At 34.7% G+C, this 27,614-nt stretch overlaps 1 protein-coding gene across 2 annotated transcripts in view; it reads right to left on the minus strand.

The window, feature by feature from the left end:
• The window catches only part of LOC136833712 (paired box protein Pax-6-like), a 199,394-nt gene that overhangs the window by 34,740 nt on the left and 137,040 nt on the right, over positions 1-27,614 (minus strand). For both annotated transcript variants that reach the window (XM_067095917.1, XM_067095918.1), the window contains exons 6-7: positions 15,775-16,124; positions 7,597-7,685 (exon numbers count right to left, since the gene is read on the minus strand). In XM_067095917.1, the coding sequence (XP_066952018.1) occupies positions 7,597-7,685; positions 15,775-16,124 (439 nt within the window). The remainder of the gene's footprint in view (positions 1-7,596; positions 7,686-15,774; positions 16,125-27,614) is intronic.

The following is a 27,614-nucleotide window of genomic DNA, read 5'->3' on the forward strand; positions in this document are numbered from 1 at the left end:
AAGAACATCAGGACTCATGCTAGAACCCATTCCCGATGCTGTCAATCAAATCTCTTAATGAATAACAACAGGAGAGGAAAGTAGTTTGTGTAGCTTTTCCTATTTATGAATAAGAAAAAGTCACGTGTGTATATATTATTATAAAAATATATATATATATATATATATATATATATATATATATATATATATATATATATATATATATATATATATACAAATAATCAACACACAATCACGTGTGGAACAGAAATAAATTTTTGACTCACGTCGGGATCGAACCCAGGTTTCTATGGAATATATATATACATACACATATTATATATATATATATACAGTATATATATATATATATATATATATATATAGGCGCTATATATAAAACTATATATAATAGATGATAAACTCTCTGGATGACAGTCGATAAACTCTCTCTCTCTCTCTCTCTCTCTCTCTCTCTCTCTCTCTCTCTCTCTCACATACTCTTTCCTCTTTCTCCTCCCTAACACCCCCTCTACTCTCCCTCTCACTTTCTCTCATTTTCTCTCTCTCCCCTTTCCTGTTAAGATAGTTGCTTCAGTTAATTTGCCCAACATTTTTGACATTTTATATTTCACCCCTTCTCACCCCCATTCCTATCAGGGCAGAACTTGGACTTAAAGGGCATCGGGAGTGTGACTATTCATCACAGCAACCTCGAAAACTATGGATTAGACACTAATAGATGATGTTTTCGGTTATTTTTACATGTCACCCCTTCTCATCCAGACCTTTGGTGCCAGTGATGTCTTACCCCCACCCTACAGTATTCTTTTGCAGATTGTAAGTCATGTGTATACAGAAATAAGGTATGATAAACCCGTAGAGTTTTTTTAGTTACTAAGTCTACAGGCAGAGCCAACCCCGTTTCAGGGAAGCCCTCCCACCCCTACCCCCTTTGGTGCTAGTGATGTTTAACCGGCACATTATTCTGTTCCACATAGTAAGTCATATGTGTAACCAAATTTGGTTGAAATTGCTCAATACATTCCAGAGTTATGCTGGAACATACACACACACACATACATACATACACATTTATATATATATATATATATTTATATATATATATATATATATATATATATATATATATATATATATATATATATATATATATATGTATATATACAGAGGGGTGGCTGCAGTAAGCACCACCCTTTCAGTTTTTAACAGGTATTTTGGGATTGGGGCGCTAGTCCCTCACCCTACCCGAAGGCAACTGGTATTTCTTGCCGATCACCCATCTAAGTACTGACTAGACCCAGCGGTGCTTAACTTTGCTGACCTGGCGACCAGCGTTTTATATATACAGTATATATGTATGTATATATATATATTTATACATTTTAATATATGTACAGTTTATATATATATATATATAGAATGAGAGAGAGAGAGAGTGAGAGAGAGACAGAGAGAGAGAGAGAGTTTGTGAGTACCTTCTATAATCTGCGAGTTCTAGAGTAAGTTTTTCATTAATAATACAATATTTCCATAACTGCACATGCGCTGACTTGTTCAGATACTAATTAGGAATTTACGTTATAAAAAAGAACGATGGAAATATGTACGGTATGAAGACTAAGTCACATTAGACTATGCATATAAATTTGCATTTGTTTCACAAAATGTGGAAATCTAGAAGAAATTTGTAGAAAGAACAGTTTCATTGTGTCTGTATGTAAATGTCTTCGCACATGCGCGGTATGTGTTTATGTGTGTATTCTTAATCATCCCTCAAATTATAATAATTTGCGGCGTCTTTTAGAAGTTCCGCGAAGTTACTGAAACAATTGTGAGATTCACATTAAATGATAAATATGGTACTAACAATAATGCTTTACCTTTCTATATATTAGTTTCTCATTTTATCGTTTCTTTCGTTCATGGAACTCTGGAGATTAAAAACAAAATAGTAACACAGGTAGAGACCAGTTTAATTAATAATAATAATAATAATAATAATAATATTATTAATAATAATTATTAATATTAATAATAAACCAAACAAAAACTTCTTAGTTTTTTTATTAAAGAAAAACACATTAACTTGTTTACTTGTAAATATTATTACTTTTAAACTGATAAACCATTAAAAAACCTGTAAATGGGTTGTCAAGATCAACGTGTTTCTGAGAAAATTATTATTATTATTATTAAATTATTATTATTATTATTATATTGATTAACATTATTATTACTACTCCATTGTCAGTTAAACCTGTGGGTTGCCGATCAGTTTCTTGAAAATCAATAAGAATATCAGATTACTTGATTAACAATTCACATCACAGCGGTCTAGTTGCTTGGAAATGAAGAGAGAGAGAGAGAGAGAGAGAAATTATTATCATAAGTAACTTATAAGTAACTAACCTGACATAAAGTACGACGGTTATCAGTACTACAGTATTTTGTTGTTATGAATTATGGCTCTGCTGTCATTTACAAAAAGTCCCACCAGTTGTGGTTTGCTATGAGCGGAGATGGGATAGCAAGTGTTCGCTCTCTGAACGCAAATAGGAAAAGAATTTTACACAGTTGCAAACAAGTGTGTGTGTGTGTGTTAGAGAGAGAGAGAGAGAGAGAGAGAGAGACAGGCGGCGAGGAAGCCATTGATAGTGGCTGTACGTGGAACCCAATAAAAATTGTCGATGTAGAAAAAAGATATCTAACACAGATCAAAGATTTCCCTCGGGGACTCTCCCGAAGTCACAACACTCCTCCCCCCAAAACCCCTACCTCCCCTTAAATCCTCCGCCCTTCCTTACTAACCCCCCAAACCCACCCACACCCAGCCAGCATCCAAGACCAATCTTCAACCAACCACCCCTCCTTACCCTTATTCCCCTTCTCCCCCACCCCCACCGATTGAAGGTAGGGGTTAGGCCACCCGCCCCTTCCTTGCCCTGCCGTTCCCATGGACTATGATACAGATCGGTTTTATTAAAAACGGCGAACCCCGAGTCCTGCTACGCCAGCTTTTAGACAATTTTTAATTTGGTCGCTCGGGATGCTTCAAGAGGTAGGAGCTGGGGAGGAGGGAAGATCGAGAGAAGGAAGAAAAAATATATTCTGGGTAAAAGCTGGAAGAATTTATTGTGGAGGACAGGGATAAGAAGGACGCGATCCAAGAATAAAACAGAAAATTTGTTATGAGAGAGAGAGAGAGAGAGAGAGAGAGAGAGAGAGAGAGAGAGAGAGAGAGAGAGTAATGACTGAATGGCCCATGCAACATTGTTGGATCTTAGATGGCAAAAAAGTTAGAACTAAGTTAAATTTTACGACAAATTAACTGCAAAGGTAAGTAAAACTTTAAATATAACTTCAATAACTGTAAACCACAAAAATATAAAGTAACAACAGTCCCAATCATCCTGTTTCATAGGTAACCTAAAGAAAAAAATGATAAACACTACAGTATTGAGTGACAAATGTATAAATGATAATAAGAGAGCCCAACAATAATGTAGGTTGACAGATACAGACATAAATGTATTAACTGGCAGGTCAAATGAAGCTTTTTGTTAGATATGGAAACGGATAGGAGGTAACTAGATAACAGACATACCAGAAATCTAAAAAGACAAAAACCTTATTATTATTATTATTATTATTATTATTATTATTATTATTATTATTATTATTATTATTATTATTATTATTATTATTATTATTATTATTTGTATTATGATTATTATTGAATGTATGGCTATATTTTTAAAAGTAAAAAATGTTCCCTTTGAGAACGAAAAGGGAATCGCAGATGGCGAAAGATTCATGCTATCACTGAAGAAGCGGAAAAATCGGAAAAAGGTTTATATTTAAATATGTACGCGATATTTGTACAGTATGCTACGATTATTATTATTATTATTATTATTATTATTATTATTAATTATTATTATTATTATTATTATTATTATTATTATTATTATTATTTGTAGAGTGCATCGGACTCGCGATAACAGTAACGATGTTTCGTAATAAAAAAAAAACACGGACTCGACAAGCAAACATACATGCTAGGGTCTGTTTGGATTCTCGAGTCCACTGATACAAACCCGGAGGTTGTTTACATGTTTATTACCGAGAGTTAAGTAAAATCTAAGACATACTTGTGAATATTGCATATCATTTGCTTTTAATCACTCCTTAATTTATGGTCAAGTTAAACTGCAGCTAGTAAAACACATACACACACACACACACACACACACACATATATATATATATATATATATATATATATATATATATATATATATATATATATATATATATATAGAGAGAGAGAGAGAGAGAGAGAGAGAGAGAGAGAGAGAGAGAGAGAGAGAGGATAAGAATAAAAGTCTCTTAATTATGCTCTTTTGTAAATACTGTCAAGGCTGTGGCTTGATGGATTAGGCTTCCGTTCTCTCCTTTCTGAGTAGAAAATAAAATCAAATTTATGCTCATACATACATATACATATATGTGTATATATATAATACATGTATATATGTGTATACACACACATATATATATATATATATATATATATATATATATATATATATATATATTCTTAGAGAACAGACATTGTTTTACAGTGTCATAAATCTACAGAAAAAGACTCATGACCTAACAGACCTCTGAATAAAAGATGGAGAGATGCTCTCTGGCGCATCTCTCCATCTTTTATTCAGAGGTCTGTTAGGTCATGAGTCTTTTTCTATAGATTTATGACACTGTAAAATAATGTCTGTTCTCTAAAGAATGTGTATATATATATATATATATATATATATATATATATATATATATATATATATATGTATATATGTGTGTGTGTATGTATACACACACACACAAATGCGTGAATGCATTTCTCGGTTGATGAAGTGAGTATTTTGAAGATCTGCTAAACGAGGCAGAGTTGAATGATAAAAGTGGGAAAAGTTAATATCACTTTGAGAATGCCTATGCTTTCGTAGACTTATGAAGGGAAATCGAAATGTTGAAGAATGGAAAGACACTATGAGCTGATGGAATTACAAGTAAGATGCTGAGCTAGAACGGTTTCAGTGTGACAAAGTTGCTGACCAGAGTTTGTAAGGTAAGCATGAAGTATGGAAAGGTCCAGAATATGTGGGTTGTGGAATAATTGCTCGGCTGAATAAAGATAAAGGTGATTGTGGTAATTGCAATAGTTTGGAGGCATAAAACTGCTTAGTACAACAGGACTGGCTTTTGACTTTCTTGATATAGAAAGTTAGACAGATGACAGAAGGACTCACAGGGAAAGCAAAATGTGGATCCAAGCAAGGAACAGGTTGTGGGGATCGAGTGTTTGGTATGAAACATATGGGTGAGATGTTTGAAATTAAGGGAATAATGGGCATGTGTATTATGTGGATTTAGGAAAAGCTTATGGTACAATCGACAAAGAAGTATTCTGGAGGTAATTCAGACATAGGTGATGAATTGTTGAGAACGATTAAAAGTTTTTGTGATGCAATTAAGAATACATAAGAATATGAAAGACAGGACTGTTTTGGGGTAAAAGAAAAAAAAAATTGGTTTGGGAAAAGTTGCTTTATTTTTCATGTATGTTTACGGATGGAATGCTGTGAGGAGCTAGCAAAAGGACACTATAAGAAATTGCAAAGTAGTGGGATAAGAGTTGTGAATGGAGTGTGGACTGGTTATAACCTGCAGATGATACAATACTGGTCAAGGATAGTGAAAAGAAACTGCAAAAAACCTAGTGTATGCAAGGAGAGAAGGTTGAGAATAAATATGAGCAAGACTACAGTTAAAAGTGACATTGGAAACCGGGAAGATGGAGTCACGAATGTTGGTATGTATGGTGGAAGAATGAAAATGTCTGATTCGTACTGGTATCTAGGAGTAAATGTAATGGATGATGATAAGATGAGGAAAGAGGTAAGTCACAGAATGGGCGGAAGAAGAAAGTTAACAGGGTATAGTCACAGACTGGAAGACACTTGGAGTATATGAAGAGGTTGTTGAGCCAGTTCTCCTTTGTGGGAGTGAAGTTTGAATGTTGAATGCGAATAAAACAAATAAGGATGATGCTGTTGAAGCACAAGAGTTTTTGCAAAGATAAAGAAGGAAAGTGCAATGTGTGTTTAGGGTGATAGAAGTGCTATTGATGAGCCACAGTGTTATGGAAGTGTTCTTCTCGGGGACTTCATTCAAAATAGAACAGGAAAAGTATGAATGTGGCTGTTACTGTTTTTTATTATTTACTTTTAGGGGCCAACTTCTGTACACGGACAACACACATATACATACAGACATACATACATACAGACACACACAAATATACATATATATATGTACATGTATGTATATATACATACATATATGTGTGTGTATGTTTGTGTGTGCGAGCGTGTGTGTGTGTGTGTATGTATGTATGTATGTATGTATGTATGTATGCATGTCTGTATGTATATACGTATCCCGTGTATATAAAGTAGCTTCTAAAGAAAGTATATATATATATATATATATATATATATATATATATATATATATATATATATATATATATATATATATATATATATATATTCCTATAATATATATATATAATATATAAGTATATTTATATATATATATATTTCATATATATATATATATATATATATATATATATATATATATATATATATATATATATATATATATATATATATGTGTGGGCCACACTGCTATGTTTTTGTATATATACCATTGTGTGTGCACCTGTCCATGTATGTATGTAGCTGATGCCCGAAATATGTATGTCTAAATATGTATATGTGTTCTTATATTTCATACATATACATGAAGTGGCCTAAAAAAGTTTATATACATATTTATATATATATGTATATATGTCTGCATATATATGTGGTATCCGTATATATATATATATATATATATATATATATATATATATATATATATATATATATATATATATATAAGTACATATACATATACAAAGATACTTTGGACCCTTTCACCAGACAGTAAAGGTACGCGCAACGCGATTAAGGATTCGACTCACAGCGTTCAAATTACTGTGAACAGGTGCAAACGTCTGATGATTCACTATGAGTACCAGGTATAAAGTAGTGGGTAAATTAGGCAAAACAATTTTTCTTTCTCACTGACTAATAAGTCTAGTTTCTGTATTCAATGTTGAATCTACCGAGGGGCATACTAGTAATTCAGTTAACTGAGTAGTAATCAAGATATACTTAAGGTATGTGGTACCTTTTTCGTTCACCATAATTATACATTCAAAATAAAACCTGCTTCTAAGTTAAAAAAAAAAAAACACTAAAACTTCTTGCCAATACAAACTTTGCACCAGTTTCCAAGTGTCTAACAACAGTCAATTTTACCGATTCCAAGAACATTTCCCCATCATCATATACACTAAGAAAAAGATAGTACGTCCTTTCAGAGCTAGCCTGTCATGCATCGAAGGAAAAACTACTTAGTGATAAAATCGGCACTTGTGACTAGATGATCTCACCGAAGTACGAGAATACTCACTCTTCTTGACGATATCTTGCTGAGCGCAGGGAGCCGACTGCGGGGAATCCACGGGCAAGGAGGTGATATCGTTGCCTGGTCCGCTATACCTGCAGAAGGAAGTAATCCATATTTAGGGATTTCATCGTACCGTGAAAAACAAATTTATGCTAAGAAGCTCTAGAGCAGTTTCAAATGATTTAAAAAGTTGTAAAGTCGGGATCAAGAGAGAGAGAGGTATCCATGAAGAAAAATTGACGAGAAGAGAGAGAGCAGAAGAAGAGGGGAGAGAGAGAGAGAGGTTTCCATGAAGAAAAATTGACGAGAACGAAGCAGAAGAGAGACACGAAAAAATCCGTTAAATGAAGTGATGTGAAGAGAGAGAGAGATCAAATATATTTTACCATCTTTCACGTACATTAGCTGTCAGCGTATTCTAATAAAGTTTCATATATAAGCATAAAAATAGGGGAGAAATTATATAATTCAAACTGCTTGATGTTTGGCCCAATAGCTTTTATTTACTCTATAAAAGTGAGTCAAGAAATTATTTCATTAGGTTGACACTTATCTAAACCTTCGTCGATTGTTCACGTGGGCGTTAGTTTCTCTTTATTGAAAAATCTCTCATATAATTGAAGTCGATAATTGTTTTTGTTAAGATATCCGTAAAAATAAATTACGGATTTTAAATATATCTGTCATACTATGAAGTCTCGATTTCTCGATTTCAAAATATCGTTGCAAACGGTTTCCACTGAATCTTTTGAAATTCAGAATACGAAATGCAATCAATAATTTCCCCTTTCCCTCGCCAGGGTTTAAACCAGGTCGGGAGGGGAAAAGCATAGTAAATCATTCTATCTCCGACCTACGCTCGAAGCACGGTGGGAGGAAAGAAACTCTCCAGTTCATTTCCCATTCGGGTTTTCAAAGGATTTCAGAGGAAATTATCCTCACACACATTAGCAAATCGTGAAGTTAAGAGTTCATTATACGCTAGCTGTTACATTAGTACCATTACATCTGGCAATGTGACCAGTAAATTTCATATTTTGGGAAAATTCTCAATTTTCATTCAAACTTTCCCATGCATTGTCAAATTATGTTTGGAAAATGTGAGCCTCACCTCATCAAAATATTGTCTCAAGTCCTGTGATTTATATTCTGAGATAGGCAACATTCATTCAGACTATCACGTTTTTCATGAACCTTTTTTTTATAAATAATTTTTCCTCAGAGATGCAGTTCCCCCAGATAGTGTAATACCAACAGGAGTCGTAAAGATATCCGTTTTAATAGTTACTTCTTATTCTGTCATTGCCAACTCATGTAGTACATTCTACTTGACATTTTTCTAATTTCTCTTGTTGCTTCTTTCAGGGAAAAGGTTACTTTTTTCAGCCATAGTTTAAACCCTAATTGAACTAAGAATATAATCTGAATATTCGGATATCAGAAAATGTTATTTCTAATCTCAGTTTATCAAAGAGAAACAATTTTTTTTAACTAAAAGAAACCAAGAAGAGAGAATCTCCTATTTTAAGAAATTCAGAGAAATTAATTTCAAGTCATACGGTAAAAAGACTTAATGAAATAGGAAAATAATTCAGAGAAGCTTTGATAGTTCATGAGAAAAGAAAACTCGTTTCGTTTTGCATTGCCTCAAGAAAAAGTAAAAATGTGTAATACATAAAGTCGTCTGTCTTGCTTCACAAAATTAAGACTTTACATAAAGTCGTCTAACATGCTTCAGGTATCAAAATTAAGAGCTTCTGTAATATCAAAATTAATCAAAATTAAGAGTATTCTGTAATACATAAAGTCGTCTAACATGCTTCAGGTATCAAAATAAAATTAAAATTATTTTACGATGAACGAAGACCAAGAAAGCCATTTCACTTCTGTGGCAAATACGAGAAAAACTAAATCTTATCTTCTGAAAACAATAACAAACAAGTAAAATATGTGCCGAAGTTTCTTCGGCGCAGTCGAGTTTTCTGTACAGCGTATGTTGCTGTATGAGCCGCGGCCCATGAAACTTTAATCACGGCCCGGTGGTGGACTGATCTATAACGTTGCCAGAGCACGATCATGGCTAACTTTAACCTTAAATAAAATAAAAACTATTAAGGCTAGAGGGCTGCAATTTGGTATATTTGATGTTTTAAGATCTGAGGGCGGACAGAAAAAGTGCAGACGGACAGACAAAGCCATCTCAATAGTTTTTTTTGTACAGAAAACTAAAAATGGGCTAATCAAATCTCTACCTTATAGGCAAGGTTGCCAGTCAATCAGAAAGTAAGATGAAAAAACACATGGATTTAAACAAATTAAGAGGACAACTCAAATTGATTTTACTCTGAAGAGCCCAGGAAACAACGGAATATCTCCACTGAAGAGAACCTCGAAGTAAATATAAATATTTACTCAAAGATAAGAACGGTCAAGAAAGAAAATCAAACTAAGCCTTTCCCTTCTCGAGCCAAACTCAGCCTCGGGACTACATAAACACCTAACTTCTACATAAACGACTAACACTGTAATCAAAAGGGAAGACTGGATCCACCCACACCATTTTGTAAAGTTCTAGGTAATTTTTCATCCAATCTTCTCACGAGGGGAAAGGAAAAGAAAGGACAGAGGGTGGGAGGGTTGAAGGGAGTGGGGGGAAGGTGGTGGAGGAGGGGGGCGGCTGCCAGATGAAGGGGAGAAATATCCCCCTTTCCAAATTCGGTTCGCAGAAGAATGCTATTCTCGTTTCTCTAATTTCCATTCGATAGATAACAGTTTGTTTTGTCGTGAAAATATTCGCTTTAATTACATGAAAATCTATCGTTTTTATATGAACAGAGCAGTAAATAATGCTCGTACGAAATACTCGAAAGGAAAGCATCAGCCAAAGAGAGGACCAATGAAAACGAAGCCAAAAGAAAACGAACGAAAGTATTGTTTCGAATAATCGGGAGAAATCTCCCGGAGGGAGGGGGGAGGGAGGTGGAGGGGAGAAAGGAAGCAAGGCAAGGAGGTAGAGGAGTGTGAAGGGGAGGGGGGCAGAGTTCCCTGACTCCGTTCTAATAAGCAAAAAGCTCAGGTTTTACAGGAGAAACTAATCGAGTAATTGATTAAAGTGAGATTAAGCATGTCAACAAGACTATTTCTCATGGCGTGATAAGTCGCTCACTAATACAGCCTCACTCACTCAATGTCTCTCACTTTCCCCGAAGGATTTAACTTCAAGGAGCCACGTTTATGCTCCTTACGCTCGTACTCAGGATGGGGGACTTTTAGCTCCGTTTACTGTCGGTCGGTCTGTATGTCTGTCTGTCTGTCTGTCTGTTAACACTTCTTTGAGGAGGTGTAGTTTAATTTCCAATAACATAACGAATTTTTGCATATATAAATTTGGTAATAAATGCTTGAATGCATATATACAGAAAATTTAGTATGCATATATATATATATAGCATATATATATATATATATATATATATATATATATATATATATATATATATATATATATATATATATATATATATGTGTGTGTGTGTGTGTGTGTGTGTGTGTCGCTTTATCAAAATTCCAAATTTTAGCGAAGGAAAAGCTGAAAAGGACATTTCATATAATAAAACATGATAAATTGCAAAGAAAGAAAACAAAATTGCGTAGTTGTTTCTTTAGCCATTCTACTTTTTCTATTAATCTCTCTCTCTCTCTTTCTCTCTCTCTCTCTCTCTCTCTCTCTCTCGGCGAGAGTGAGGTGCATTAGGAAAATTGTTACCGCCAAGAAAAATGGTGTCCCGCCTTCAGCCATTCACGCACAAAATTTTTCACACCAATTTGTAACGTCCCTGAGGAATCAATTGCGATAATGAGAGAGAGAGGGAGAGAGAGAGAAAAGAAAACTGAAGCCTGGATGCAGAATGTACGAGTTACTGCTAATTAGGAATGTATCACAGAAAGAAAGAGGAAGGACATTGTGTTAGCGATAAAAGATAACAGGAGAATTAAAAGTCTGAAAAGGTGATAGTTAAAACGACTGACGGCGGCATATACACATGGAGGAAGATTATGAAATTCGGAAGTAAGTAAACGTCTAGTACCTAATTCATTTCCTATCAGATTTCAGTGCTCTCCGTCAAATCCTTTTTCAGAATGGTACGAGATGGCTATTACAGTACAACTTCATTTACCCGTTTTTTTTTTTAAATCTCTCTCTCTCTCTCTCTCTCTCTCTCTCTCTCTCTCTCTCTCTCTCTCTCTCTCTCTCTCTCATCATCAACGCTGTCCCTTCCTGTCCCTCCTCCCTCGTTTTGCAATCCCAATTGAAAATGTCTTATACTGTCTCCACCATCTGTCAATATTTCCAGCCCTTTGTTTAAGTCAATGACCCCTCGCCGTGAGTTGACAAAACACGCGCCCAATTGACCCCTTCCTAAACCAATTGTTTTCCTATAAAAAAAAGAAAGACAAAAGCCGACAATTCCCCCGTCAACCCCAACTTGCCTTCAAACAATACTTTTTAAAAGGAAACGTGGTTTACTATTTAACCCTCAGCGAATTTATTACCCTCTCATATGTCTTCGTTCGCTGTCTAAGCGATTCTGATCATTCACGGAATTTGTTCAAATGCTTGTAGACCTTTTAGCAACAAAGAAATTTAAGTTGACTGTTGCACTGTAATAGCCATCTCTTACCATTCTGGATGAGGTTTTGACTGACATCCTTAAAATCTGATAGGAATCAAATTCAGAAATCCTCTTTCCTAGGTCGGATTCGAACTCGCGCTGACTAAGAGTCGTTAGTTCATTATACGACTCGGAAGGATAAGAAGAGTGATGAAGTCATTGCAACCATTATGTAACTTAGAACACTTGAGAGTAATTAGTCGATTCTGTAATTAAGGATTTACCTCAATGGATTACACGATTGTATTATTACTGTATAACTGAATGGAATCTTCAATAGTGAAACAAGTCAGAGATGATATCCGATAGTTTGAAAAAAATTTCAACGTGAAATTGTTTTCTAGTTACCAAGAATTGTCTATCATGTGACTTTCATTTACCAACACCAAACTTTTGACAATAATTTATAAATCTAAAACGGTTTTAAATAAGAATTAGTAAACTGAGTTGAAATAGTTCTTGATGATAAATAGGTATTTTCAGCATAAAAAATACGACGCAAGTGGTTCAAGTATTCCTTATCTGGAAAACTGAAATCATTCCTTATTGAAGATGCATCTTCAGGCCATTTATTGCTCACAAATTATTTTCTATATTGTCCAAAAACGAGACATGTTGAAATAAAAAGTTTCTCTGGTGATTTCGTATCTTCCATTAATTGCACAGAATTTCAAGCTGATCAGAATAAAAGAGAAATCCTTAAGTGTCTTCCAATATCAGCAGACTATAAATAAAAAAATGAGTTTATTACTTTATCAGCCAACTATCTTGACTCTGTTGGTAAACTTAAAATGGACTTCTGAGTCACGGAATCAAATCTGTCACATGAAAGAAGAGTTAGAATCGTGAAAAAAGTGTATTGCATCTTAACAGACAATATACCCTTCCCCTTTCTTTTCTTACATATTGGCACTGTATTCAGTGCAAGCTTGGCTCTTTTATGCTTGTTTCGTACGCAAGTTTGTTTATTGTAGGTGAGAAAAATAAAAATTTAACTCACTGCATCCAAGCTTCCGAAAACTGGCCAGAGGAATCGTTGGTAATACTTAAACGGGGCTACTTAAATTTCTTTTGTAGTAATCATTTGAGATACTTCAAAGATTATTGCTATCATTTAGAAACACCTCTTTATAATAGATTACTTTACAACTATGTTCGTGAAATGAATCTTTCAATTCCTATTGTGGATATTACTTTTTTTGATCTACCTCTTCTTTGTAGTAATCATTTATTTAAAAAATAGTCCTTTCCTCTTAATGAGAATTGTATTCAGCTATCCGTGGCTTTAGAAACCTCTTTATAATTTTGTAAAACAATGTCATCACATGTCCAGTCTTTCAGAAATGTCATTTCAAAAAGGCTGGCAACAATCTCTGTAATTTTAAATGTCAGTATCCACGTTTGGGTGGAAAAATGAGGGCTCAAAGGTCAAACTCTTTCAAAACGATCATTGTTGCCATTAGCCGTGATGAATTTTGATTTGTCTTCAGTCATGAATAAATCAACAGATTTCGATTCAGATGGAAAAGCTAAAAAAAAGCACTGGGATAGTTAATGGGAGATTGAAAAGGGCAACTATAATAGACTAGGCACAAGTGGGACAGAGTAAAGGGTAAAAAAAAAAAAAAGTTAGCCCTTTCCTCTTTTCGAACGGTATAGAAGTAAAATTATGATATTCGTTTATCATTTTTTACCAACGGCAAAAGTACTAGCTTTAGCAATATCACTATTCAATCAGAAAAAGAAGTATAAACAAGAGAGAGTGAATTTGGTGATAGTTTTAGGCTTTTATATATTTTACTAAATATGTAAAACCAATGCACAGTTAAGAAGTTCATTCCTGCAGTCTTTGCAGCAAAATGCCATTTCAAAAATCGAGGTTGCCAATGACTCCAGGAACTCTGAAGATTACAAGTATACGAGCTGCCATGATGCACAAGGTTAAGTGCAGAAACGATGACAGACAGGGTGGAAAAAAAGAAGTAAATGCATTCACCTAAAGGCGGGGCAAATTCTCCATTTATTTTTTTGGGGCCTCGTCGGCCCTCTTTGACCGATGTTTGAATAATTGTTTCAACGCATAGTTAGGAAAATGATTCATCCTTTGATGAATACGAAAACTGATGCTCAGTCATGAATACAGAAATTAGGCTGAAATCAGACAGATTTCGATTCAGATTGGAAAAGAAAGGGTGAATATTAATCGACCGATATGAAGCCTGAAAAAAAGCCCTGGCATAGTTAATGGGAGATTGAAAATATATATATATATATATATATAATACACAAGTGGGACAGAGTAAATATAAATCAGATATAACTCAGTGGGCATACAGTTTTTGATACTCAGATATTTTTATCTCAATATAATATAGTGATATTTTGTCTGTTGAAATTAACACTTGTAACACACACAGTCTTGTATCTTTTGAAAGAGCACAATGAACAGTTGGGAAAAAATTTTCAGATGAAGAGAAATGAAAGAGAACGAGGAAAAATCAGATGAAGAGAGAGAGAGAGAGAGAGAGTTTTTCTGTCTAAATTTCTTTTTATATACTGACGGTACTCAACAGATTGAGCATTCCAGTTTCCATCTTTATTATTAATTTTCCCTTTACTTTTATTTATATGGTTAATATTACTTATGGAATTATACTCGACGAAACAAAAGTCAAAACAAATATCAATTAGATTTACATTTTTCTTTATTGTCTAAAAATAAACTATATAAGTAAGCAGCTAAGTGCATTAACACTTTTCAAATCTAATTTATAACGAGTAAGAACTAGTTAAAGTGCTGTCAGAATGAAAAGGATTTATAATTTTTTTTAATGACGCGGTAATTAACGATGATGGTTATTGAAACATCAAATTATTAGTAGGTTCGTAATGCAGGTGGATTATTGCGTGATTTGTCAGTGTCCCCTTATTGAACCTACTCTTATTCTGTCACGGGTGTGATTGAGACTAAACTATTCCGTGTTTATAGGATTCAAATCCTTCTTCACTGACGCCATAATTTCAAGTAAATGAGATGTAATTTGAATTTCATGAAAGGAACAATAACCGATGTTACTAAGTCGGACAGTTCCGGTAATGAAAGTCTGCAGATAACAAAATATTTTTGCAGGTTTTTTGTATTTTGACATTTGATGCAGTTTGCTTTAGAATTTCCCGTAATGTGCTGGACGCGTACCGGGAGAAGATATAAAATCTTGAAGAAGTAAGAATACTTATTTTACTCTGACAAGAAACGACAAATACTAAAAGCCTTCTTATTATGTCACGTATAAACAAAACAAAAAAAAAAAAACAAAAATCCGGGAAAATCCTGTAGCTATGCAAATGTTTTGAAATCAAATTAAATGCATATACCAAAAAAAAAAAAAAAAAAAGTATGTGTCTATGTCTTCAAAGTCTTGATGAGACTAAACTCCCAGCGCCCGCCGAGCATAAAAGACACGAAACGCCACGAACGGGACACGGAAGGATTCGATTCGTTTCTTACCATTGTGATCTGGGCCAAGTCGACTGACCATTCAGGAGGCGGAGTTTATCGTACATGGGGTCCTGGGTCGGGGTGCTGGTAGGCGTGTTCGAATTACTGCTGCTGGTGGAGTTCCCGCCTCCGATGCCCATCGTCTGGCCCCCTCCGACGCCGGCACCGCCGCCTCCAGCTCCTGCAGTAGCCACGGCGCTACCTCCTCCTCCTGCTCCTCCTCCTCCTCCTCCTCCGCCCGTTCCTCCGCCACCTCCTCCCCCACCAGGGGGTCCGCCAGGGACCGGTGCGCCCCCTGAGCCGCTGCCGCTGCTTTCCTTCGCGTTGATGTTACGGAGGACGCGGTTGATGGACGACACCTGCGGACACATCAAATTAAGAATTGAACTCACACTCCAACAAAGAATTAAAAAGTGTTCATAAATTGTAGATTAGTTTAACAAAGAACAAATAGAATGTTCACGAACTGGAGAATATATCAGTTAAAGAACTCAAAATGTTCATGGACTGAAGAATAGATCAGTTAAAAGAGGTTAAAGCATTAATGGACCTAAGAATAGATCAGTAGAAGAGAGATGAAAATGTCAGTGTGAAGAATAGAATAGAGATGAAAGTGTTCAGAGGTTAAAGAAAGTGTTCATGGAGTGAAGAATAGAACACTTAAGGAGAGATGAAAGTGTTCATGGAGTGAAGAATAGAACACTTAAGGAGAGATGAAAATGGAGTCATGGAATAGAACACTGAAAAGTGTTCATAGAACACTTGGGAGAGATGAAAATGTTCATGGAGTGAAGAACAGATCAGTTAAACAAAGATTAGACAGAATGTTTATAAAAAGCAAAGTCTTTAATTTCAGTGAAGAACAAAATAATACTGTGTTCACGTTTACCTGACGGAGAAATTATGAGATGCCTACAACTATTTAGATGAATGTACAACTACAGAGGCTTCACAGCTAGTCGCATAAGATGAAACAGCCACCACACCAGAAACGTTTGAAAAGTCAAAGAAAATTATTTGTATCTTCTACTCATGCAGCCGTTTTGGATAATCTGTGACCTTTAAAATTCAGAATCTTTTATCAGGTTCCCACACACATCTGTACCGCTGGCTGCCCGAGAGATAATACCAACTGAGAGATTTCCGAGTATTTGCCAAATTTCTATAAACCAAACATAATGCCCTTATACCCTTACATTTCTCTCTCTCTCTCTCTCCCTCTCTCTCTCTCTCTCTCTCTCTCTCTCTCTCTCTCTCTCTCTCTCTCTCTCTCTCAAATAAAACAACAAACAGCATCTCTATTCAGCAAACAATAATAATTGTTCTCCAAGTTCAAAAAACCACAGCCTCACTGCATCTATGGATTGCCTATGATTGTCCCAGTAACTAACCTTATCAATATCTGCCGAATATTTCTCATAGTCGTTTTTTTTTCAGTAAAGTTTTTTTTTTCTCTACAATTTACCTTACTCATCAAAAGTAAATGAAATCTAGATGGCGATCATAATCTGAGATTTTATCCTAAATTTCCATTGCCGCTATCATCAACCTGATTTACTTTTGGAGGTCATTCTTCCGTATTTCATTCTGCTCATTAGGCTGCATAATTTATTGGTTACAGTTTCCATATCATTCTCGTCTTGGGGCAAGTTTTAGAAGTCCTTCGGCATTATGATTAAATTCATGCGAGTCGGTATGATTCAATTTATTTTCGTTTTTCTCTAAAACATTCATGAAAATTCTGTGTCCTTGGAAAATGAAAGGCTGCAAAAAAAAAAAAAAACTAAAACAGGTTATATAATCCTGTACAATGCATAGACGTTAATACATTTATACAGTGCAATTTATTTCAACCATGTATAATAATCGTACCAGATACGACAAATTTTCCAACCGTGATCTCCCCTTCCTTCCCCACCCCCTCTCTCGTCCTAAGAACACCCCAATCGCTTCGCATTCACTATGACAATGCCCAAGTAAGGCATTCCCTTTCAATAACGCCCCTCGCTATTATTAAATAACAAGTGCAGAGTTACAAAACAATCGCCACACGACATCGCCCGAAGAAGCTGATTGGAACCTCTTTGTATGGCGCCGCTGACCCCCCGCGAGGCGCTCGAATCAACTGTGCGACCGCCGGTATTGTGCTGCCTATAATACCCACTGAGGGACTTCCCAGGGTATTATGAACAATCGTACACGGTATTCCCCAAACTCACTCTCTCTCTCTCTCTCTCTCTCTCTCTCTCTCTCTCTCTCTCTCTCTCTCTCTCCCCGACACAATATGTGTCTCCCGGATAAACTAACTCGGACGGCGCAAAGCTTCGTGATGTTTATTGAAACCCATACTTTGCATGTTTCCTAAATGCGTCGTTGTGTATTTGTGAATGTTGGACCGAAAAACACTTTGTAATGTTTCTTATAAATTTTTTTCCATCGAAAAATGATAGTAGTCATGACAAGTAATTGGCATTTTCCTCTTCCTCCTGAATATTGCAATTGATGCAATATTCTTTGCTGTAATTTTTTATTAATTTTCAAAACTCCTTTGACTTGTTAATACAGTTTCATTTCTCTTGTGAGTCCTGGTCTCACAAGGTTAGGCCTGTGAACTTGGTCAAAATGTTACTCATTATTTCTAAGTCTCTTGCGCTCAAGAGTCTCGTTCCCAATTATTCTATAGATTTCATTTAAATATTGTCTTTAATGTGTCGACACTGCACAAATTATTACGGACATAAGAAAAGAGACTTACGCATGAGACTGGAAACGTTTGTTCAACCATAACATTATTACAGCAAAATAATAAAGGGGAGAGAGAAGAGAGAGAGAGAGAGAGAGAGAGAGAGAGAGAGAGAGAGAGAGAGGCGGTCTAAAGAGGCAGCTACTCTCTTTGTCTTTGATAGTGTGGCAAAACAAAATAATAAAAGTTATTGATATATTCTTGTTTTGCTAACGTATCCAAAATACCACAATAGAAAGGCAAAAAAATCAGAAGAATTGTTTTAAACTCTGGGGAGACTTGAAAAAAGTAACTTTAACATGAAATTCACCTGAATAGTGAGCACGGCTTTATAGCCCATTAAGTTTGCCATTTCTTTTAATTTGTATTATGTTGCCTTCTTTCGTAAGGCAAGGGAAAATATATGAAATTATAAAAATCAAAGCAAATGTCATCCTAAAAGAATGAAAAAAATATGTATCATAAAAGGGAAAGCGATAAAACAACAATGAAAATGCTCGGGCAGTATTATATGCACCAGTTACGGGCACCAATATTCGATGCATTTATATAAAACAAATCGCCTTTGCCACCTATATTGTTCTCTAGGCCTACCTACCCACAACTCCCACTCCAATAAGGCCTGGAGGAGTCTTCCCCTTCCACCCCATCCCATGCTAGACTCCCCCCCAACACCTCCCACCCATGAAAACCAAGCCTCTTCTGTCATCTTTGTCTAAAGGAAACAAACGATATTGGAAAATGTCTGCAATATCGCCGATGCCAATATTGAAATCGTCTTTGACATTTCATCTTCGGTAAGAAGAGAGAGAGAGAGAGAGAAAGAGAGAGAGAGAGTCCTACGCCACTTTTATTAAAACTGAAAGGCATGATCCAAGGAGTACGGTAGCCACCCCCAGGCTGGGCGTGTGTGTGTGTCTCTCTCTCTCTCTCTCTCTCTCTCTCTCTCTCTCTCTCTTTGAAGAAAAAGAAGAAGCATCCGATATTTTCTAATAGGACGCATAAAAAGTCTCTTTGATGGCGAAGCCTACACCGACGCTGTAATCTGGATTAATTGGTTCAGTTTGTATCCAATTATCAAGAAAAACAGGGGGGGAGGAAGAGGGCAGAACGGCGATATGAAGGAGGTGGGGGGGGGGAGGTTTGAGGGGCGGGGGGATAATAATGATAAAATTAGTAATATATATACATTATTATGAAATAAGAAATGAAAATCTACAGTTATTTTCAGAACAATAATAGATTATTTTAGTCTTATTACATGGCGCGTAATGGAAACATCATTGCCATTTATGAGGGTCATAGCTTTTGGTAGAGACGTTTTCAGTGTTCCAGTGACCTAAGACGTAATGATATATTATAAAATCAGTAAAATCATCCGTTCGGAAATGTTTCAGGTTTTCTGCGGTCTTCTAACTGCTTGACCAAGTGATGATGGGACACTAGGTTTATCACCAAATGAAATAAATTATACATTACATAGAAAGTATTTATGTGACAGAAAATACGGCAAAGTTTGTGTGTGTGTGTTTTTGTGTTTACGAGTACGCATGTACGTGGTGAGCAGTGTTTATGAAGCAACACGTCTAGTCTTACTAATAATGTCTTATAAAGTATAAAATATCCAGTAAGAACACCATTTAAGACCTCTTGAAGGTGCTTTGACACCAATAGATACGTTGCGAGTCAGTTTACTAAATTTAAGTCATTATGTGAAAAAGAAACAAAAAGGCAGGATATTATGTAGATCCAAGTACAAAGACACCATTTTAACTTGAATAAGCAAAGTAACGTGTAAAATCCCTACAAAAAAGGCCTTGTGTGAAAACACGTATAGGCTAATTTCGCAAGATCGAAAAATCAGATTAATGAAGGCAAACTGGAAATCTTATAGAGGTTAAATAATAATGAAGCCAGGCATCACACCATATGCATCAAGATACCATCAGAGCCAAATATATGTCATAAAGTCGAACAAACGTAAAGCAGACTGGGAATGTCCCATCAGTAATAACAACAGAAAAATATTTCGAAGACAAGATCTTCATCGTCCATTCCCTGAAACTTCTAAATGAAGCTTAGAATCCTCGACCCAGTTCTACATTATTATAACAAGTAGCGAAGAACAATGCATTACCACCCTAAAACAATTCACCTTGTATTTTAATAATTTATTTTGTTTATGAAAAGTATTAATTTATATTTATATTTCTTAATTTAATAATAACTGATATCCTTATTCTTTATTTCCCATTGCCTTCTCGTACTTCTTCCTAATGAGCACCATATTCTTTGGAAGTTTGAATTTCAAATCAATGGCTCCTATGGGCTTGTTCCATATGAATAGGGTTCATCGTCTGAATAATAATAAAAATAACTTTTGTCCATTTTTACCTGTAACCTATCACTTCAGGCCTTCAGTTTGACAGGAGAACCAAATATTTCGATAGAATTATCGAGATGCGATAAACAAGGGAAGAAACGGAGAACAGAACAAATTACGATATTTAAGACAAGGACTCGATATTTTGAGCTCTTTAGGGTATTTAGAGTATTTACAAAGTGAAAAGTTCAGGAAAAAGTTAGATTCTGAACTAGTCGGGAAAACCTTAGTTTATCGAGATTTGAAAATAAAAGGGAGAATGAAAAATTGATAATTATGACGTTGAGAAATCCGCTTTCATTTCACAATTGATAGTAATAAAATGCGAAATTACATTAAAAACAAGAATCCATGATAAACTTTGATCAATAATCCCATATATATATATATATATATATATATATATATATATATATATATATATATATATATATAATATATATATATATATATATATTTATATATATTATATAAAGAGACAGAGAGAGAGATGTTTACTCTCACCTCCACGATACCTATGAAGTCACCTAGTTGGTATGTACCGTTCCGTTCCAAAGGCAGTGAAACTTGATAGGATGCTATAATAAATTGGAATAATCGAATAACCAGAAAACTCGTTACCAGCATCCCCAGGCTAGAGAACACACAGTTTTATGTGGAGACTTTTTATCAATATATATATAATTATGTATGTATATACACAGATATATATATATATATATATATATATATATATAAATATACATAAATAAATATATAGTATACATATATATATATATATATATATATATATATATATATATATATATATATATATATATATATATATATATATACTACGACGTTTGATATGTGTTGATACAGTGAAGAAGGGAAGATTACAATGGCTTTGACATAGCACCAGAAAAGTTGGAAGACCCAGACTTGCTGGAATAAGAACTATTGTTTGGTGGCAAGTCGAAATTTGCGGAAGACAAAGCACAGGAAAGGCATGAGTGGTGGAATTTCAGAGGTACCTTCGTTACACGATGTTGAAGGCGATGATGATATATTAACAGTTTCATGAATAAAGAACAGTAGTGAGTCTAAGCATTAAATGTATGTGTTAAGAGAGGGAGGAAAAATTGTGCTCTTACTTTCTCATTTATTGTTCTGCATAATAATAATAATAATAATAATAATAATAATAATAATAATAATAATAATTGGTTTTTAAATGTTATCATTTTAGTTTTCTGTAAGAGAAAACTATTGTGCCGGCTTTGCTGTCCGTCCGCACTTTATGCTGTCCGCACTTTTTTCTGTCCTCACTTTTTCCTGTCCGCCCTCAGATCTTAAAAACTATTAAGGCTATAGGGCTGTAAATTGGTCTGTTGATTATCCACCCTCCAATCGTCAACCATACAAAATTGCAGCCCTCTAGCCTCAGCAGTTTTGATTTTGTTTAAGGTTAAAGTTAGCCATAATCGTGCTACTAGCAACGATATAGGATATGCCACCACCGGGCCGCGGCTCATACAGGGTTATACCAAGACTACCGAAAGGTATAGATCTATTTTTGGTGGCCTTGATTATACGCTGTAGCGGCTGTACAGAAAGCTCGATTGCGCTGAAGAAACTTCGGCATATTTTTTACTTGTTTATTATTTTTACTAATATCCTAAATATTATTACTGTCTACTATTATTATGAATAATATTGTTACTATTAGTAATAATAGAAATTATTATTATTATTATTATTATTATTATTATTATTATTATTATTATTATTAAGAACAATTAGCTTTAAATGGAAAAATCAAGCTGAGTTAAGATTTAATAGTTATTTTTGTACACAAACTATAGAGAAGCAGTTTACTTACATAAAACAGTACAAATTAATCCTGTTCCTCGAATTTATTGAAAGACCTGAACACTGATTATCAATTACTTTGATTACATTAATTCCAGAGACATAAATACGGTCACTAACAAAATTTGAAAATTCGGACAGAATTCGGCTCTAAATGCATTTCGGAAAGACACTGAATAGTGAAAGCATCGACATAAGCAGTCTTCAGGAGTTAAATTTCTCTCTCTCTCTCTCTCTCTCTCTCTCTCATTTCTCTCTCTCTCTCTCTCTCTCTCTCTGGTGAAAGCATCAGTCCTCCGATAAAGTAATCTCTCAGGAGTTAAATTTCTCTCTCTCTCTCTCTCATTTCGGAAAGACACTGAATGGTGAAAGCATCGAGTCCACCGATAAAGTAGTCTTCAGGAGTTCTCTCTCTCTCTCTCTCTCTCTCTCTCTCTCTCTCTCTCTCTCTCTCTCTCTCTCTCTCATTTCATTTCGGAAGGCACTGAATGGTGAAAGCATCGTGTCCTCCGATATAAGTAGTCTTCAGAGAACCCTCTCTCTCTCTCTCTCTCTCTCTCTCTCTCTCTCTCTCTCTCTCTCTCTCTCTCTCTCTCTCTCTCTGAACTCCGGCTGCTGTAAATAAACTCAGAGGTCAATGTGCTGCGATTGCTTTAAAGGGCTTTCCACTGGCGATCAAAGCTTGCTTAATGTGAAACTCGTCAGCTGAGGAGGACTCGAGTTCTCTTCCCTCAACTTATTTTGTCTCTTCCCACGAAATACGCAGGACTTCAAAGTCTTCTCTTTCTGAACGTTATCCGTCTTTTAAAGGAATTTTCGTACTAAATGTACATTTCAAATAGATAAATTGCGTTTATAGTTTTTGACAGGTGATGTCTGTGTTTACGTATACATTAATTATGGACGTAAGGCATGTATGCATCATTGTCCTTATGCTTGTATGTATGCGCATACAGACAAGAAAACGCGATATAGGTTTTTATGTTTTGCTAATAAAAGTAGAATTTTAATGTATATGATTTTCTAATCTCAGTTTGTGTATATTTAGCTAATGGTACGTATCGTGAGATGAAACAATTCGCTCATTCAGAAACTCTTGGTGAAATAGTTGACAGATCAGGGGAAACTGAAAGTAATTTTTATGGAAATAAGCGAAGAGAGAGAGAGAGAGAGAGAGAGAGAGAGAGAGAGAGAGAGAATCATGGTGAAAATAAATTAGTTGGCAGGGAAGGAATACAATGAAAATAATTTTTATAGATATGAGCAGAGAGAGAGAGAAGAAGAAGAAGAGAGAATAAATCATGGTGAAAATAATTGACAGGGGAAGGAATATAGTGAAAATAATTTGTGTGATGTGCACAGAGAGAGAGAGAGTGAGAGAAGAAGAAGAAAGAGAGAGAAGTTTCCAATGTTTGTGTTTGTAACTTCAAGCGGATCGGGGGGAGCAATGGAGTTATTCACCCTTGCCAGTAATGGCTTTTAGGGTGTTCCAAACATTTTTTTTTATATCCCTTTACGACAGTTTAGACTTACCTAAGGTGATTAAGGTCACGATGAATGAGTTCCGTTTAATTACCTGGCCTGCCGCATCCCTACGCCCCCTTCATACCACTTTCATTGCTTAGCTTTACAGGAGAGGGGTGGGACCTCCCTACCAGGCCCACACGGACAGACTCCCCCCGCCCCTTACCTACCAAATGTTGTTACAATGAAGAGCGGAGATATTCCTAAACGGGTGATTCAAGTATGGAGTAACATTGGAAAAAACTCACTTTTTCTTCTTTTGGTAGACTGCCTCTTTGTCTCTCAATTAGTCAATCACTCCACGTGTTTATACATATACATACACACACACACACACAACACACACAACTAACTAAATATATATATGTGTATATATATATATATATATATATATATATATATATATATATATATATATATATATATATATATATATATATATATATATATATATATATATATATATATATATGTAGAATCTGCTGGTCACTTTTTACCCAGATACATATGTAATTGTAATAGCCACAATGCCCTCTCAACTTTCTCGAATTCTTCCCACTTTTTTTTTTGGATACGCTCGTCACTACAAAGCATTAAGATCCAAGTGCAAGAAATATGAAGAAATTCCGATGTGAGTTTCACTAACGCACATCAGAATTTTTCATATTTCTTGCATAGAATCGATTAACGTTGGTAACAAGCCCGTCAAAAAAAGTCGAAAGATCGAAAATTAGAAAATTACAATATTACATATATATATATATATATATATATATATATATATATATATATATATATATATATATACTGTATATATATATATATATACACACACTTATATATATATACATATATATATAAAATATATATATATATATATATATATATATATATATATATATATATATATATGTATATGTACATAAAATGAACTTTCGCTAGTCATGGTACCTTTATGAAGGACAGTAACAGCTAGCGGAAGCTCACTTTTAAATGCATATATATTTTCGTTAGACAATACAAGTACGACATGTGTACAGTGTCGTACTCAGGTAATTAAATGAAGAAACTCTACAATAATTAGCATTGTCTACTATATATATATATATATATATATATATATATATATATGTATATATATTATATATATATATATATATATATATATATATATATATATATATATATATATATGTGTGTGTGTGTGTGTGTGTGTATTGAAAAAGTGAGCTTTCATGGCCACAGTTAGCTTTGATATAATAACAGTGACTGTGAGTCACTTTCAAATAAATTTTCTATGTAAATTTCATATTGTTGTGGAATTCCCTTTGTCACACACACACACAAGCATGTACCCATACACTTACGAGCGCGCGCGCACACACGCACACACACACACTAATATATATATATATATATATATATATATTATATATATATATATATATATATACATATATACATATATAATATAGAAAACACCGTAATACATGATGTAAACATTCAAATGTATGAAACCGAAAATTAAAATTGTATTAATCAGGACATAAGATTAAGCAGAAACCCTCAGTAAAGAGCTGACAGGACGGCAACTAACAGAAATCTTCTTCTTCTTCGTTTAACGTGCTTTTTCCCATTTTTTATATGGGGTGAGCACGATGCCTTCTTTTGAAGGACTTTGATTTGGCGTTGGGGTAGGCCGTAGCCTCGATCGGCTGCCCTGCCTGACATCGCTTAGACCCGGTAGCGTATAGGTGCATGTATCGTACCAAATCCCCAGCTCCCTTTCTTCCAGCAGCGAGGAGAATTGAGCGATTAGGTTGACAGTTCGAGACGTGTGAAGTGTCTGGCAACTAACAGAAATAGATTAATGAAATTATATTAAACTCTCTCTCTCTCTCTCTCTCTCTCTCTCTCTCTCTCTCTCTCTCTCTCTCTCTCTCTCTCTCTCTCTCTCTCTCAGTATCGATGTTTCCAATTATCATTATATATAGACTCAATCCCCTCCTACAGAGATGCAATTAAAAATACAATTCCGAGTAGCTGGAAGTTTTAAAAGAAATCTTCGAAATGACCTATTATTACCAGCCTTGAATGAATACATGTTAATATGTCCCCCAGTGCCCAGGTGCAGCGAGTGAACGTAAAGCTTTCAGAATATTTCAAATATTCACCTCTCGTGGGATCATTACCTAGGGGTAGAAAATGATCAGTAGGATGTGACTAACCAAACCCAAGTTGAAGGGTCGGTGAGGCTCAAGAAACTACCCTTAGGAACAACGCAGTCAGACTAGTGTCCATTAACAATTACTTTTGGCAATTTAAAGATTTAGTAAAATTACTATGATATGGTTCATTAACTCCCACCTGTTTAAGTTTGAAAAGCAGGACCAAAGTCAATACCAATCATAAAAACTTCATGACTAGAATATAGAGGAAGCACATCTACTCTGACCAGAATTCGAACTTTGCATGCTGCGATGGGTTGATATCTGATTTGCAATGACGTTATCCATTCAGCCATCGATAATCTGTCAATTCCACAAATGAATTTTTCCTTTAAACATTAAGCCACGAATAACCCATAAACACGGAATTCGCGTATATTAGGAATAATGCTCACACGAAGGAAATCAGAATGGTAAACAATTCAGACCTATGCCTTGTAGGGTGGGCATGTGGGCGACAGTGGCATTATAAATTTAGCTATCAGGAGAGATAAGAACGAATTTCGACTGTGTGTTGCATATTCCTATACACTGGTTTCAATTATTGTTAATGTCAAGTTAATTCTACACGGATGGGTTATCTGTGGCCGGGTATCTGAATGTACAGAAAAATTTGTTTTTATGAAGTCTGAAATGTTGAGTGTTGTATAGTAAGTTATAGGTGCTACATATGAATTATCACTTGGAGAAAATAATAAAGGACTGTACCTTAAAAGCATTTATATACATATATATATGTGTATACATATATACACATATAGTTATATATATATATATATATATATATAAATATATATATATATATTAAATATATATATATATATATATATATATATATATATATATATATATATATATATATATATATATATTTAGTATATATATATTTATATACATAAATATATATATATATATAAAATTTTGTCATATACACCCGTGACATCTTTTACATTCATGAATATTAAGACACAAATATTGTTTAACGACCGATTCATTATACCTCGGGAACAACTTACATCCAAGGGGAATTACAACTGGTAGGTGCTCCGTCACCAGTAGGGTTCGAATCGCTGTCTGGTTGAGAAACAACTATGTACAATGAATTTTGACCACTGTA

Source organism: Macrobrachium rosenbergii, chromosome 52, assembly GCF_040412425.1.
Source record: "Macrobrachium rosenbergii isolate ZJJX-2024 chromosome 52, ASM4041242v1, whole genome shotgun sequence".
In the NCBI taxonomy this organism is placed as follows: domain Eukaryota; kingdom Metazoa; phylum Arthropoda; class Malacostraca; order Decapoda; family Palaemonidae; genus Macrobrachium; species Macrobrachium rosenbergii.